The 15,520-nt window shown below is 43.4% G+C and overlaps 1 protein-coding gene across 14 annotated transcripts in view; it reads right to left on the bottom strand.

Annotated features, from left to right (window-relative positions):
• The window catches only part of PLEKHA5 (pleckstrin homology domain containing A5), a 176,954-nt gene extending 174,367 nt beyond the window's left edge, over positions 1-2,587 (bottom strand). For all 14 annotated transcript variants that reach the window (XR_012044317.1, XR_012044321.1, XM_072874334.1 and 11 more), the window contains exons 1-2: positions 2,374-2,587; positions 2,161-2,237 (exon numbers count right to left, since the gene is read on the bottom strand). Coding sequence is in view for 12 of the 14 variants with exons in the window: in XM_072874334.1 (XP_072730435.1) it covers positions 2,161-2,237; positions 2,374-2,471 (175 nt within the window). In the remaining 2 variants the exon portion in view is untranslated. The remainder of the gene's footprint in view (positions 1-2,160; positions 2,238-2,373) is intronic.
• Positions 2,588-15,520: the final 12,933 nt, after the last annotated feature.

The following is a 15,520-nucleotide window of genomic DNA, read 5'->3' as shown; positions in this document are numbered from 1 at the left end:
TTGTCTTGTCTAGAACAAAAATCAAGGTGTCTTTCAATAACAGCACAGGGCAAAGTACAGCAAACAGGAAGTCTCTCTAGCAGAAGTATTTATGGCTGCTATAAGAATTTTGCAAAAAATACCTTTCCAGTGCTGAATATCTCAGGGAATAAAAAGTACTTCAATTCATAATGGAGGACAAAGCTTTCCTCATTGTCTAGTAAATATCTCACATATTATTTAATATGGAGTTTTACAATAATACACACTTCCAAAAGAAGTGTTACTCGCTCAAAAATTGTTTCTTAAGAGAAGACATATTTTGAACATATTTTGACTAGGTTCTAAAACAATAGTCGGGGCAAAACAAGATATAATACCCAGAATTCATCTGTTTGATTATACCTACGTATGGAGAGACTCATTAACATACACATGAATGAGGAAAACTACAGAAACACGTTTGTTTTGCAGACACTTCAGCATCTGATTGACAAACCGTGGTCAGTATATCCAAGGTCATGCCTCACGCTTGTGTTCAGAAACAAGTTTAATTTTTACCCTATAATAATTCTGCTACGTTACGTACAATACTCCAGATACTCAAAAGCAAACTGCATTTCCTTTAGAAGGCACTTAATGGCAGAAACGAATGAGACACTTAGCAAATTACCGGGAAATCACCATCAGTAAACAGAGACACTGGTAATAGTTTAAAAAAAGAATTAATCCTCAGCTAATGTTAGTGTCCAACAAGCAAAGCACTTCACATACATCTGCCCCCATGCATATTGCTGTAGATGAAGGCCAGTTTCTCAATTTATCTGAGTACCGAAAGCAGGGAAAAGAGGAGCCTGATAGCAATCAGTAGTTCTATTTCCTGGCATTAAATGACTTCTTACAAACAACAGCCCTTCACTGCAGATCAAACTGCAGAGTTCTAATAGCCAGAAACCTGTGCTTTTTAAACTATTCCCAACTCAAAAAAAAAAAAAAAGGTTGCCCACAGTTTTCTAAAAAGCTGTTTCTGGTTTCTTAATGCATAAGTATTAACCAAACATAAAAAGCAAATAATCTGATATAGTCCAATTCACTTGCAGATTTTCCTGCGATTATCCAAGTGATTACATACATAAAAACAACTGCACTTATTACTACACTCCACCACCTCCCAGTGGCATATGTAGCTTGTGTGCAATTCCAGCAGTCAGAGTTTGGCTCTGGGTCTCCAGAGTGTCTGCTGTAAATCCTCCTCCTCCTCCAGCACCTCCTGCTGCTACTTCTCCAGAGTGGAACAAACAGCAGTAGCAAAGACGACCGATTCCACCCTCCTCCCTCCAAGTTATTCCTAATGTTTCAGTCCCTTTTCCTCCTACCTATTCCACCTCTCTCAGTCACTTAGAAACCACCCACACTCTCAGCCTAGATGGAAGCGACGGGAGGAAAAGGGTTTCTAGGTGACTACATTTAGTGGAATCAGCCCCTACGTTTCTAGTATACCTATCGTGGTTATATCTAGGCACTGCTGGAAACAGAATTAAGATGAGCGGTTTAATGCTAAACTGAGAAAGGATGCTCTGCAGGTGAATAACCGGGGTAGCCTGTAAGAGGCACGAGAGGAATAAGGCGGTCTCCAATGGTAACTATACAATGTTACAGGGGTGATACAAGGCAACCGAAGGAAAGCGAAGGAAGAGAAATTACACAGACACGGAGGGGAAACACGGGTGCAAAGGAAAGGGTTTTAAGAAAGAGACGAGGAGCACAGTGATGGCAAGCCGGGCACGCAAGGCTGCACTGTAATGTCATTCCTGCTCAAGCTGGGGGCAAACAACTGCGCGAAGTGCGGGGAGCGCGGAAAGCACGGCGTGAGGAGTTGTCTCGGGTGCCTGCGGCGGCACCAAGGTGGTTCCTGGGGTCGGGCGGCTTGGGGGCAACGGGGAGAAGCCAGAGCCGCTGCCCGCGCCCGCGGGGGGGGGAAGGGGCGGCGGGGCTGAGCCCGCCCGGGGGCCGGCGGGAGCCGGGGGGCGGCCGCGGGAGCCGCGGGGCGACGGGCTCGGCGAGACCCCGGGAGCGGGGAGGGGAGAAGGGCGGCGCTCGCCGGGCGGCCGGGCGGGGGCGGCCGTGCCGGGGAAGGGCCGGGGGCCCCGGCCGCCCCCGGCCCCCGGGCGGGGCTCCTACCTGCGCTGCGGCGGTGTCCGGTGATCACGGCCTCTCCGGTGAGCGGGTGCAGCCAGGTCGTGCTCTTCGCCTCCTCGCTGCGGGGACGGACACACGGACCGAGTCAGGCAGGCGCAGCCCCGCCGCCCCCGCCGCCTTCCCCCCGCACGCCCCTCCCGGCCCCCCGCCCGCCCAGCCCAGCCCCGCTCCCCTCCTCGCCGGCCCCCCGCTCACTTGATGAAGAAGACGCGGCCGCCCTGGCTGATCCCGTAACTCCAGCTGGCGGGCAGCGCCCGCAGCCGCTCCGCGCTCAGCTCCGCCGGGGCCGCCATGGCCGAGCCGCCGCCGCTACCAGCGCAGCCGGGGAGAGCCGAGGGGAGCGGCGAGGGGGGGCGGCGCGGGCACGAGCGAGCGCGTCCCCGCCGCCGCCGCCAACACCTTGGGGAGAGGGAGGGCACAGCGCGAGGGGGAGGGGGTGCCGCGGCACGCCCCGCCCCGCCCCGCCCCGCGCGGGCACGCCCCTCCCGCCGCGGGGGCGCGCGCGGCGCCCTGGCCGACTGCCCGCGGGGGCGCGCCGCCTGCCCCCGCCAGGGCCGTTGGGGCGGGGCGGGGCCGGGCAGCGGGTTCCGGCGGGCGGGCGGGCGGCCTGCGCTCGGGGGGCGAGCCCCGCGGGGCGCTCTCGCACCCCGCCCGGAAGGGGACGGCCGGCGAGCTCGGCCCTGCGGGGCGGGAAGCGGTGCCCGAGCGGCGGCGGGGCTGCCCCGCAGGGTGGGGAAGGGCGGGCTGCGGCCGGGGCCGGCTGCGCGGAGGCCCGTGCTGGCAACGGGCGGGGGGAGGGAGGGGGCCTGGCCCGGGCGGCGCGGGCGGGCAGAGTCCGGTAACGGTGTGAGGAGCGCGGGGGCTGGGGCGGTCCCGTGTCGCAGATGGAGAGCTGCGCCAAATACGGTGCGTTTCATTTCGCCAGGGAGCGAGTCCCGCGCTTCTGGCGTGGGGCTGGTTTCTCCAGCAGCCAGGGGCCCGGCCCCCCCGGAACTAGCGGCGTGCACCGCACATCCCCGCGCTTGGAACTACAAATGTGAGGCACCACCTCTGGTAATCTCTCATCGGGTCGTTAAAGACACGCATTCCTACAGGAAATTAAAACTTTTGTCGGATTTCCTCTGGGAGCGTATACGCTCTTCTCATACCCTCAACTTTAAGCTTTTTTTTTTTAAATTCTCATATAAAGATGTAGTCTTAAGAAGCAAGAGTGAAGAGATGCCATCTTTTTTCTTCATATAAACAAGCCTGTCTGAACTGTGTGCCTGTCCTCCGAAAGAGATCTAGGGTATGAGATGCATACATAGTTTCAGTGTTTAGGGAGGTGGTAGTAATTCCGGTAAAATCCACGTCTGCAAAAATGGAAGTGTGTGTGTGTGTGTGTATACTTTTATTCACATGAATAATCTGATTGCCTGTGCATTTATGCATAGCTATGCACACCTTTGATTTAAGTTATAAATAACAAATGTAAATTACTAAAACTGTGTTGTGGCCATGATATTTCTAAGAGACTCTTGCCTTACAAAACCATTTTCTGAATGAGGAGTAAAGCTGAGAAGTCTGGTGTATTCCTGTGTCCACAAAAACATTTGAAAATCACAGCTGACAGTATTCTGCATAGCAGCTTTGTCCTCTCTCCCACTCTGAACACCTTGGGGAAAAATAAAATTTGACAGAACAAGTTGCTGTGTGGTTTGGTCTCCACCACACCGTGTGGTCAAAGCCTTAAAACCCAGTTGCCCCACACAAGATATTCCAGACCTGAAGAGCAGTGAGCATGTGACAGATCTTAAGTTACCTTTAAGTAACTGGATGTAAGATAAGAATTCCTCCCTGTCCAACAACAGCCTTTATTTCCACTCACCACTGACAGCATCTGAGACTTACAGCCTGCCAGAAAAAGGATACACTGGAGACAACACAAGTTACTCTATAAACAGTTCCCTTCTTTCCTAAGAGCAAGAGCCCTTGGATGATGAGTAAAAGTGAATAATGGCGCTTCCTCTGAAGTGCTGTGGAAAGCTGCCTGGCAGCAGCATGGGGGAAATCACATGCGTTTTGGGCTCCTGAGGTGGTAGTGGTCGTATCCTGATACTTTTCATGCAGCCTAACCAAAGCAGAGAGCAAGAGAGCAAGTGCTCTTGATCTCCAGAACACTGGATACCTTCCACCATGCAGAATCCATTTGCTTCTCTAGCAGAGGAGGACATGCGGCACGGCTAGACTTAGATTGGTCTAGATCCATAAGTTACGTATTTAGGTAGGATTTATCTGCATAAATCCTGCCTAGTCCCAGCATGTGCTTTGCCAAACGCCTTCCTTAGGCAACTGAATTTTGCCAGTACCTTGCCTTGCAGCCTTCTTTCTGCTGTGCATATGTTTAGAATTGCTGCCATCTTGGTAAAACGAAGAGTGCGGTACCTAAAATATGTCAGAGCCTGGCTGAATTCTCAGGCAAGACTCTGCACAATTCTTCAAGTGCCACAGAGACCTGATAGATCGGCCGCATTCAGGCCACACCTAAGAAGGACTTACAAGATTAGTTTCCGTATAACTCACAGCAAACAGGTTGGTGGCAGAGTCACCACCACGAACGCTACAGAAAACCTCTTCAGCCTGAAGGATGAAGGGCATTTAAAACCATGTCACTCACTTCCCGGGAAAATGCTTTTGCTCCAAGCTATAAGCTATTCTGAAGCTGAGACTGTTCTATGAGTATACTGAAGGTGCTCCTCCTCCCCCTTTGAAGTCACATTACTTTGCAAATATAATTATTGGGCTACAGGGTGGTGACATGACTTGCTGGTCTCATGAATAGGAAGCTCATCCAGGGAGTGATGGAAGATCTTGGTTCTACTCCATTGTTCAGGGACTCTTATGTATTTTATGTTAAACAGTCATCAAATAAAATCCAGTATTAGTTCTGGAACACATGGAAAGCACATTATGACTGTATTTACAGGAACTAATCCTGCAAGATGCCATGCACCATGAACTTGAGGTGATTTCTGGGAGCTCAGAGTTTTACCATTTTGTGGAACAGGGCTCATGAACTCCAAACAATATGAGGGAAACCTGCACATTTGTGCAGGCTGGTGCCAGCAGTTTTTCTTTCTGAAGCCTGCTGTTGGTTCCATAGTTAAAACTTTTGCTTCAAACTTAGTGTACAAGTTTGATAAAAACAAATTACACATCAACTTTTCACAAAGTTTACTGGAAGTACGTCTTTTCTACAGTCGGATAAGTGCTTGAATGCTTTTAAAAGAGGGACTTGAGAATAACATTTTTTAAAAAGCCACATCACTAAGGGGAGTAAAGATCTCTTTTAAAAGCAGTTTATATCACCTTAACAACTCCGTGCATAATTTAAGGTACTACATATTGTACCTTTCACATCATTCTTTTTTACTGTAAAAATGAACTAATGATTCCAAATGTGAAATTGGTCAATCTGATTTATAAGACTCAGAGAAATCCATCAGGATGCTCCCATCTGGCCAACACTTTTTTTCCCAGAGAGCTGAACACAAACTGTTGAAGTGGTGACCACCACTGACGCAGCTGTTCTCTGCTTTCTTCATGTATGGCCTGATCTATCTGCTGCTCCTGTCACCAATGGCAAGTAGACAGAGGATGTGGAGCAAGTTGTTAATCTGTGTGTGAGGCAGAGCCCTCCCACCAGTATATTGGCTACCCATCACTGGGAGCTTGGGATAAAGTAAAAACCCGACTCCACTGAGCTTTTTCCCCTGGTTCTCCATTCTGACCCCACCTTTTTTCCTTCCTCTTTCACCTCCTCATGACAGTAGCTTTCCTAGCAACTCCCTCAGGGTCAGGGAGTACTAAGGGAGTAGTAAGTTTATTGATGTTTAAAAAAAAATAATTTTGGCTCAATAATCAAAATATTTAAAATTCCTGAGGCAAGAGAACCCTGCCCACAAAACAATGAATCCCTTTAAATGGGATTAATTAAAAACCAGCATTGGGAGAACATTCATTGAATAAGTCTCAGAGAAATCCACCCACACCTCTCCCAACAGGTATGAGGTGACAATGAACATGTGATGAGCCAAGAAAAAAAGGACTACATCTAAGCATAGCATCTGACAAAGCCAGTAGCCTCTGAAGCAGGGAGTAGACTGCAGTCCTGACGCTCCACCTAAAACCTCTTCACAGACTTGTGTTCGTCAGGATTGATTCTGTGTATTCTGCCAATATGAATCAAATTGGATGAGGTTATTTCATGGAGTCTGACTTTACATTTTTATGCTGTTTAACTAGCAAGACAATATAACGCTTAACATCGCAAGAAAAGACTATTGCTGGTGGTGCAGTTTTATGTTACACATTCTCATGAGGGAGCTGCTTCTGAAGGGTGTGTTCCTTTTTGCCCCATCCCTAAACATGAGTTTTTCTTGCCTCTGTACCGGTATTGCAGCCCACGGTAGATTAGATCAGTTTGCTGATCTGGTAGAAAATAAATCACAAATCCTCTCAAATAATTAGTTTCCCATCAGATCAATAAGCTGATCCAACTCGTCCTGAGGTCACTCGATAACTAGATCCAACACATAGGACGGGAAGAGAAGAACCGCTCCTTTTAGCCTACATTCCTCAATGACAGAGGTGGGGAAAACCAACAAATACGCTGATTGACGTTCTCTGGAGTCAGAATATCTCTGTGTAGATGAAAGTAACAATTAGCCTAGGTCAGAGGAAATAAGAAAGAGGAAAAAAGCTGTCTAACACAGCCTCTGCAGGCAGCTCTGTTGGCAGAATGGAGCCTCTCCTTTGCTCTAAATAAAGAGCCTGATAAGAGTTCAGGGCTCCTGTCTGGTAGCTCTGAAGGCTGCAGGTTTTTCCAGGGGTCATTGGTACAAGTGGCACAGTACTCCTCTTCTGGGTTAGTGTAAAGCATCAGTCTGACTGAAAAAGCATTGGGTCATTAGCCTCCCTGTCATCAGCACGAGATATCGTAGCAGACTGTTTTCACAGGCTGGGCAATACAGAACTAAAGCCTGCACTCACTCAGGCAGTAGAAACAAAGCGTTTATTTTACAGTTTAAGAAGTTTTGCAATCTGTGCTTGACAGAAAAAGCAGTTTTGCTCATTTAAAAACTTTTTTTTTAACTGCAATTAATGATTTCCAAGTATAGCTGTGTTGTGTGAAAATTTTGTTACCTTTGGGACAGTGAGTCCTTATATGAGGCCGATTTCTTTTAAAGATCCTGTCAGACTAATACAAAACAAACTCCAAAGCCAGAGTGTGAGATTTGCCCTGGCAGGCAACATCAGAAAAGCAAAAGGGCTTATTACTCTCCAAACCAGCATCATCTTGTCAGAATCATACTGACCATTTGGTGCAATTTTGAACAGAGAACACTCTTTTTGTAACAAGTCTCTTTTCAGAGACTTGTTTACCTTACTGTCCATGTCATGTATACCATGATGAGCTTCTCGCCCAGTCTTCCAGCCTGAAATGATGGATGCCATAATTGGGACCTTCAGGTTTCTTTTACTGATCGTATAATATTCAATATCTCAAAAAAGATTGAGGCCTCAAGATCAAGAGCTGCTTTCCTGGAACCTTCTTTTCTTCCTTTTCACACCATTTCACAGCCTTCTTGTTTAGGAAGCCCTCAAGCCTACCATAACGATGGTTGTCTGTGACTTTCGCACAACTCAAATGACATTTTTTAATCACCTTTATTACCAGGATTAGTTTAAAATAATACTAGGAAGGAAAAAATTTGTGAAGGAAATACAGTGATCTCAATATCCCACTTGTCCTCTCACTAGCATTTGGTAGCCACAGCTGGCGGAAGCCAGGAAATTTAATCTTTCAAATAACCCTCTCCTTTGAATCATCCAGAAGAAAATCATATACAGTACAACACAAAATAAATTCTCTGTCTCTCAGCTGGCTCCTCTGTTTCACAGATCTCTTCAGTATCTGGCAAACTTCAGCATCTGCTTTTCTTCACACAGTTCTCTTCATTGCTGCTGTCCAACTCTTCAAAAACCTGCTCTGTTTCAAACTCCAGGAGATGCAGAAGCTTTCTCTGTTCTGGAAGAAGCAGAAGATGGCCTGTGTTTCTCCTAAGAATTGTCTTTGTTCAGTAATTGCTTGAACAAAGAAGAAGAAGCTTCATGTGGAATATCTGGAAGGGCTTCACCTGTGGTTTGCATTATGTAAGACATACAGAGCCCTGGGGCTGCAAGGGCTTTCACTTATGTGATCTTTTCTCATATCTTTCCTTGTGCATTTTCCCTTTTTTTTTGTTTTTCATTAATGGGGCTAGTAAGAATTTGCAGTATCTTTGTATTTAATACTACCAACTATATAATGAATTTTAAGCTGTCCCCATTAAACTTTCAGCAACTGATAGTCTCTTTGCAGAGTGAGGCAAAATAATAGTGTGTTTCACCCTTGAGATTTTTGTAGACACCCTTGTTGCAATCTTGATAACATTTTCCATGAAACCATTATGTTGTGGATACCTTTGCTGTGAAGTGCTTTAAGTGATACTATTTTTGCAAGACATTTAACATCATAATCAAATCACAGTCCATTTTCTGTAATTACCACAGTTGGTGTAATACGTATGTCAGTCTTTACGGACTAGACACAAGATTACCAGTGTAGCAGTGATATTCTTTAATAGTGTTATAGCAGAATAACAAGAAGAGTAATCTATTTTTAGTCTGTAATTTTCCCAGCATCCTAGACAAGTCCAGGCCACCTCTTAACTTGTTGATCTAAAGTTTCCTTGAGTATATTTCGATACGAGCTAGTATCTGTTCCAATACTTGTTATGTTGTTAACAGCACTCACCTTTTATCATCTTAGCGCTTTCTTTCTGGCCTGGACTGTTGACTAGAAATTCTATTCTTATTTTGCTATATTTTCATGTACTTCAGCTTTCCTATGCGCATCTTTTTCATTTTATCTTCATGAACTCCTGTTCTTCCATAGTTCCAGCTCTCCCAATGGGAGGTAAGAGAGAGTTTTGTTCTTTCACATTTGTTTCCTTTACATCTGATTTACATTTTACTCACAGTAAGAATATTTTGTTTACTGCATGACATGAGTTTTACCTACTTGTGCTGGATAGGTATATAGCTGAAAAAAAAGTTATTGAAACTTTACTTGCAAAATTGTGTCCAACTCATATTCATTGTATTTCAGGTACTGGGACTGGATTTTTCTGACAAAATGAAGGTGTGTACCAAGGCCACTTTTACAGCAGCAGTGGGCTAGTCAGTATAGTCAATATAGTCTATGGTGCAGTTCTTATTCTGATGTAGGTACCTATATCCGCTCAGTTGAATCACACCTTGAACTATTCTGACTACATTGACTAGCACTCCATTAACGACAATGGGATTCTTCCCCAGGCAGAAGTAGAGACCTATGTCGTAAACTGCTGTAGTCAGAGGAGACAAATCCCATCTGAAACATAACTATCATTTGAATAGTTCCCACAAAGAACCCCCCATATAGAATATGTCTTTTAAAGACACTTGTAGTCACTGATGGGAAGCTTTTGCAAAATGTTTTTGCTTCTTATGAATATAGCTGTGCATTTTCTTCCAATCAGTCTCTTCCATTATTTCTTGAAAATTCTCTCTGGTTGATTGCATTTTTTAGAGTTTACCTCTGAATCTTCAGATCTGTTCTGCTTCTTCATTTTGTGACGTGGTTCTGTAGCATCAGCTGGCTTCCCTTTCAAAACTTGTAATCAGATCTAGCTCTGTTCTGCAGCCAAGGTAATTCTCATAGTCTTTACTAAGCTAAAACTGTGTTCCTCTAGAAGCCTTTTCTGAGTTTTGGGTCTCTTGATCCCTATAGTATTCTGTTCTCAGATCTGATTTTGAAAATTACACGATTGACAGTACTTTCAAACATTGTAAGTATCTTGAAAGATTTCCTTTTTGGTTTTAGTTACACAACTGCTGTGTCTCAAATATTTCAGTCTTTCCAAGAGCGCAGTATTTTCTCAAATCACTATAGCACAGGATTTCTCATTTGCAGTCTGGTGCTTCTGGTCTTGCAGTACTCAGAAAGAGAGTTACCTTAATTCATCTTCCTTTTCATCAGTCCTATCTCCTTTTTAAAGAAAAAATGTGTTATTTGATTGAATCTCCTCCAACCATATCCTCCATTTCTGGAGAATTTAATCTGCTTTGAACTTTTTTAGTTTCTGCTCCATAGTGTTCTCCACTTACCACTTCTTTTAGTCTTTTATTTCTCTGTGCCATCTTTTGTTTTCACCTTTGCTAGTGCTCACATGTAAGGCTTTTAAGTTGCATTAAAGAAAATGCTAGGTTAGTGATAAAACAGACGTCTTTAATACAAAAAAAGGGTAACACGCATATACGTAAAAGTAATAAAGATACAAAAGAGGAAGGAATTTGTGAAGGAGAAACTAAAAATGCTCCACTAAGCCACTTGCTGGCACCAAGTATTACTGACAACAGTTGCTGTATTGAAGAGCATTCCATCCTCTAAGGCAACGGGTCACTCGGTTACAACCAGAAACCCACTGTCATTTGTCTCGCTAGTTCTTGCATAATCTCAGTTGCTAGTCTGTACATAAGTGTTATACTCGTATAGTTCTGTCATACTCTATATATTCTCATATACTATTGTCATTCAAATGGTTTTCAACCTTTTTTTGATTTGTGGAGCTCTCTTTTCCAGGGGAGGCAGGAGCCCTGTGTGGCAGGGTTGTATTCACTGAAAACAGGGCTATCTTTCGTTAAACACTTAGTAGTTCATGGATCACACACAGTCTGTAGCTCCCTGGTTAAATATTGCTGTTAATACATCTCTTTTTTTTCCAGTTATTTCCATTTGTCCCAGCTTGTAGCAAAGGTTAACCCACCTTGATTTGTGGTAGTTTCCTTTTATCCTTTTACTTTCAGTTTTCTGAAATTAAATTTTCTTTATTGAGCAATATTAATCTCAATTTTTTTCTACAGATTTCTGCATATTTAAAATATCCTGTTTGAAGTATTATTCACTTAGAGTTAGCATCCCTGCAGTCCCTTTAGGTTGCTCCCCCTCCCCCTTCGTTATTTGGCATTAAATACCCAAAAGCTTCTGGTTTTTTTTTTTTTTTTAACTTAAGAATTGCTGTTGTCTCCTGCGTCAAGTTCCCTAAACGTTTTAATTCGGTTACCTCACCAGTCAATTCCCTTACCACCAGAAGAATCTTACAGAAAAATAGCACTGTATTCTGTTTGTTCAGTATTTTAAATACCACTTTTCCCTAGGACATCAATTTTCTTTCCCTCTATTTCCTTTCTGCGTTGCTGCTCTGCTGCTCCCACTAGCTTTTACTTTCTCATTTTGCCTCCCTTTCTCGACTTCCCTTTTCTACCTCTGAAATGGCTGATGCCCATTCTGCCTTGAACCTTACTTCCTCCTCATCTTCTTTGCCTCTTGCAGTATTCCCCTTTAACTCAACCGCTCTCTCCCTCCATTTACACTTCTGCTCCTTCTAAAGAGGACCAACATAGCACAGAAACAGGTAAAAGCTGCGACAAAATGACCTCTCCCCTGCAACTTCTCTCCAACACTGGCTGTGCACCTGTCCTCTCTTGTGATAATTTCTGCAAAACGCTGCACCTCCAGCTGGTCCCCAGAGGAGTCAGATTGGTGCTGTGAATAACGAGGCTTCCCTCCCTCCAGTCTGTTCTGGCTGTCACTTCTTTCTTCTACCTGCCCCGTTGTTTTCTATGTTTAATGTCCATGTGACACCATTCTTCTCTCTCTCCTGTACAACTGGCCTTCCATTACAACTGGCTTCTGGCTTTCCATTTTGCTCTTTCTGTAGCTGATGATTTAATTTTCTACACTGAGATCTGTGCTCCTCTGTAAGTCTAGATCAGCTGCTTTATTTCTCCAGATAAGGACTCTGTTTGTTTTGCTTTCCACATGCCACTTCAGCATGCTCTTGTTCCTTCCATCAACCAAGCTACTGAGAACATTAAACTCTACTGTAACTTTTTAATATTTCAGGTTTTACAGAGGGCAAGAAGGCATATGGCAGACTTGCAAATTGAAGAGATTAACTTCTTGAAGCTTTGCCACCATGCATTATTATTCCTAAAACATCGTGAGAAAAAAATGGATACTATTCTCAAATTAGGAAGAACACAGGAAAATCTCAGTGAGATCAGGCTGCTGGGAAAAGCTTGAAAGAAAGGCAAGAGAACTCTTGGGAAACTGAAAGAAATTAAGTAATCTGGAATCTTAGGAAATGACAGAAAAAGAAAATCAGAATTCCTGAGTAAGGGCAGGGGGAAGGGCATTTAAATAGATCGTATAACAAAGACAACTGCAGAGGGGATTGCAAAAGCACAGAAAAATGAAGCAACCCTGCTCAATAGAAAACAGGAGTAAGCAGCAGTATGCCAGAGGCCCCAAAGACTGCTGGTGTTTCACAGCAAGCTGCAACAGCAGAGCTCCCTGCCACATGGCCGCCGTGCTAGAGAAGTTATGTAAACCCCAGTGGGTGTATTAAACTGCATTCAAAGAAGCCACAAGAGTATCAGATAAATGTCCTAATATTTGTGGTAGGAGATGGGACAATGCAGTTCTTATCATCTGTGTGTCCCTTTACTAATATTGAAAGGAAAGGAGAAAGTTTGCAGAGGAAAGAACATGCTTGATTCCTGCTTGATGATAGACAGATTCGGTTTCTAGCACCACTTATAAAGATTGCCTGTTGCAACAAAAAACAAGCAAAGACAATGTTTTTTTAACAGGAGTTGTTCAGTGCTGTTTACATGATCGTGAAAAAAAACAAATGGTTCACCAGTTCAGCTATTCCAGGGAACAATTTCTTAAATTTTGTTGACCACTAGTGAAAAGATCGTGTAAACCAGCTGCACTGTTTATGCCACCAGCAGAATATACAACATTTCCAGTAACACGATGAAGTCAAACAGAAGAAATATGAGAGAAATGAGAAAGACAGATTTCCAGTATAATCATATTAATGCCATAGAAATGCTCACACCAGAACACCTTTAAAAAAAAGAATAATAACGATAAGCTGCAGAAGAGGCCATGGTTGTAGGCTGCCTCCAGCACAGGTGACAAGAAGGAAGAAAGGCAACAGGATGTAACCACATTGCAGTAGCATGCAAATAGCTAAAAATACTGGAAACCACCCTATGAGGACTGACATCAGAAGATGCTGCCACATTCCCATGGGAGATAACATACTGGGATAGACAACACCATATTACACAAAAGATAAATCTAAATGGATGAGAACTCAAAATGATTCTGCAACAGTTGTGCAAGGGACAATTGTGCCAAAAGGGTACAAGTGTTTCAGCCATACATCTGAAAAGACTATAGATTCTACCTTCATCCAGTAAAGTTATGTTAGATGTTGATCAGCAGTTCCTAGGGAACTGCTAGAACCACAATACAGAAGAATGAATGTAAGTGGAAGACAGATGAAATCGGTTTTGGAGCAGTTCTCACTGGAAAAAAAACACCAAACCCCCAAACCTGTTCAGTTGCAGACCTGAAAGAGACCTGATTCAATTCTGCACATGTGCAGTATTACTATACCGCATATATATGTAAGTTGTTTATAGCCAGTTCCTAAGGAAACTAGAGAAAGGAAAGAAAATGATCCAAGAAAAATATGAGAAATTATCAGCTACTTTTACTGTGATTGCCAGGAATGAAAGAGTTAGCTGTAAAAGAGAGCTTGGTTACACTGGTGATAGAGAGGAATCTATAAATAAATCCATTTCACAGGTCTTCACAGGATTAGAAAAAAGGAACAAAATAAGATTGAGATAATTTGCCACTTCCTTTGGTGTCATAGTTCTTCATTGCTTTTCAGTATCAAGGCACTGTAGTTATTTCCAAGACAGGAAGTGCTGGATAAGTACTTTTTAAGTAAAAACCCAATTAGTTCTGTAGGCATCACAGAACTTAATACAAGTATAGTTTTGGAATGATGCTTGCTTCATTCAGCATGTCAGATATTTGTTAGGTTATCCAAAGCCAAAACACTGTTAGAAATAAATTACATAAGAAGCTTTTGGCAAATGCTTTCCTGCGAAAGAATCAATGCTAACTACAGCCCCTGTGTTTACAGTCGCATCCCTTAAACATTTCTTCAGTGCTCTGTTAGTCTTTGGAAAGAATCAGCCTTATGGGGACCAGATTACTAGCGTAACATCTGACTGGTAAAGTTGACAGAGAACACAAAGCTGAACAAAATGTATAGCCACATGTAGGTCTAACAAGACAACCTTGCCTTGCATAGAAGGAAACATAAAACTCTAGAAAATCTGAAGAGAAAATTATGTATGTTCAATCCCTAACATACATAACCTTTAAACAGGATCATAAGAATTACTTTTAATTTTTTTTAAAATTTATTTTTAACAGATTCTGTATATACCAAAATCTGTAGGGAATCTCAAATGAAGGTAATGCAAAGAATCTAATTTGCTCATCAAAAAGGTCCCTTCACTGTGTGCTTCAGCAACTGTAGAAAACAGTGTGTCTTTGTAACATTTAACAACTGTGTTTAAAAAGTAAGAACAAATGAAGAGGAAAACCAGAAGCCTGTCACGTATTTCAAGCATTGCAAACATACAAACAAACCCAACCCAGCATTATGTCCCCATGGAAATGAAAGTCTTAGTAATGACACAGACATTTGAACAGCTTACTGAGTATTTGGTATGGTTTGTTTCAGTTGTAAAAATGCCTCTTTAAGCCTTTAGTGGCATGGTTGAATCCAAAATCATTAAACGAATTTTTACCCAGAATACAAATGCTGTTACTGCGACTTGGCAACTTTCTTTTTGAACTGAGCACTTCCCAGAGAAAGCAGTCTTAGGGACACATGTTTTGTCAAGAGCTCCAGTTACGCAATAACACAACAGGAAAGAGCTTAGAATCAAGAAAAAGAAAACAACAAACAAAACCTGAGGCCTTTGCTGACCTTACAACAACAGCTATTTCAGCATCAGCCCGCTGACTGGAGCCAGTTACAGATGCACGGTTAAAAAGCCTGCTGGAAACTTGCGCAAAGCTGGGTGGAGCTGAAGGAACAAGCCTCTGCCAGGTTCGCTCTCATCTTGGCAATGACCTCCCTATCACTAACAAAGTGTTTCTGAAAGAATAGCATATTTTTACACTTTCAGTGCTTTGAAAATAAGTGTTTTATGATATCCACAAGGGGTGCTGATACAAACAAATGTAAGACAAAGATACAGCAGTCAGGTGGATGGCCTTGACCAAAAGACAGACTCATACTCTATGACACAGCTGTAAAATATATAACCTAAA

This window comes from Ciconia boyciana, chromosome 1 (genome assembly GCF_034638445.1).
Source record: "Ciconia boyciana chromosome 1, ASM3463844v1, whole genome shotgun sequence".
In the NCBI taxonomy this organism is placed as follows: Eukaryota; Metazoa; Chordata; class Aves; order Ciconiiformes; family Ciconiidae; genus Ciconia; species Ciconia boyciana.
Note: the sequence above shows the minus strand (reverse complement) of the source record. Positions and strands in the feature narration are given on the sequence as shown.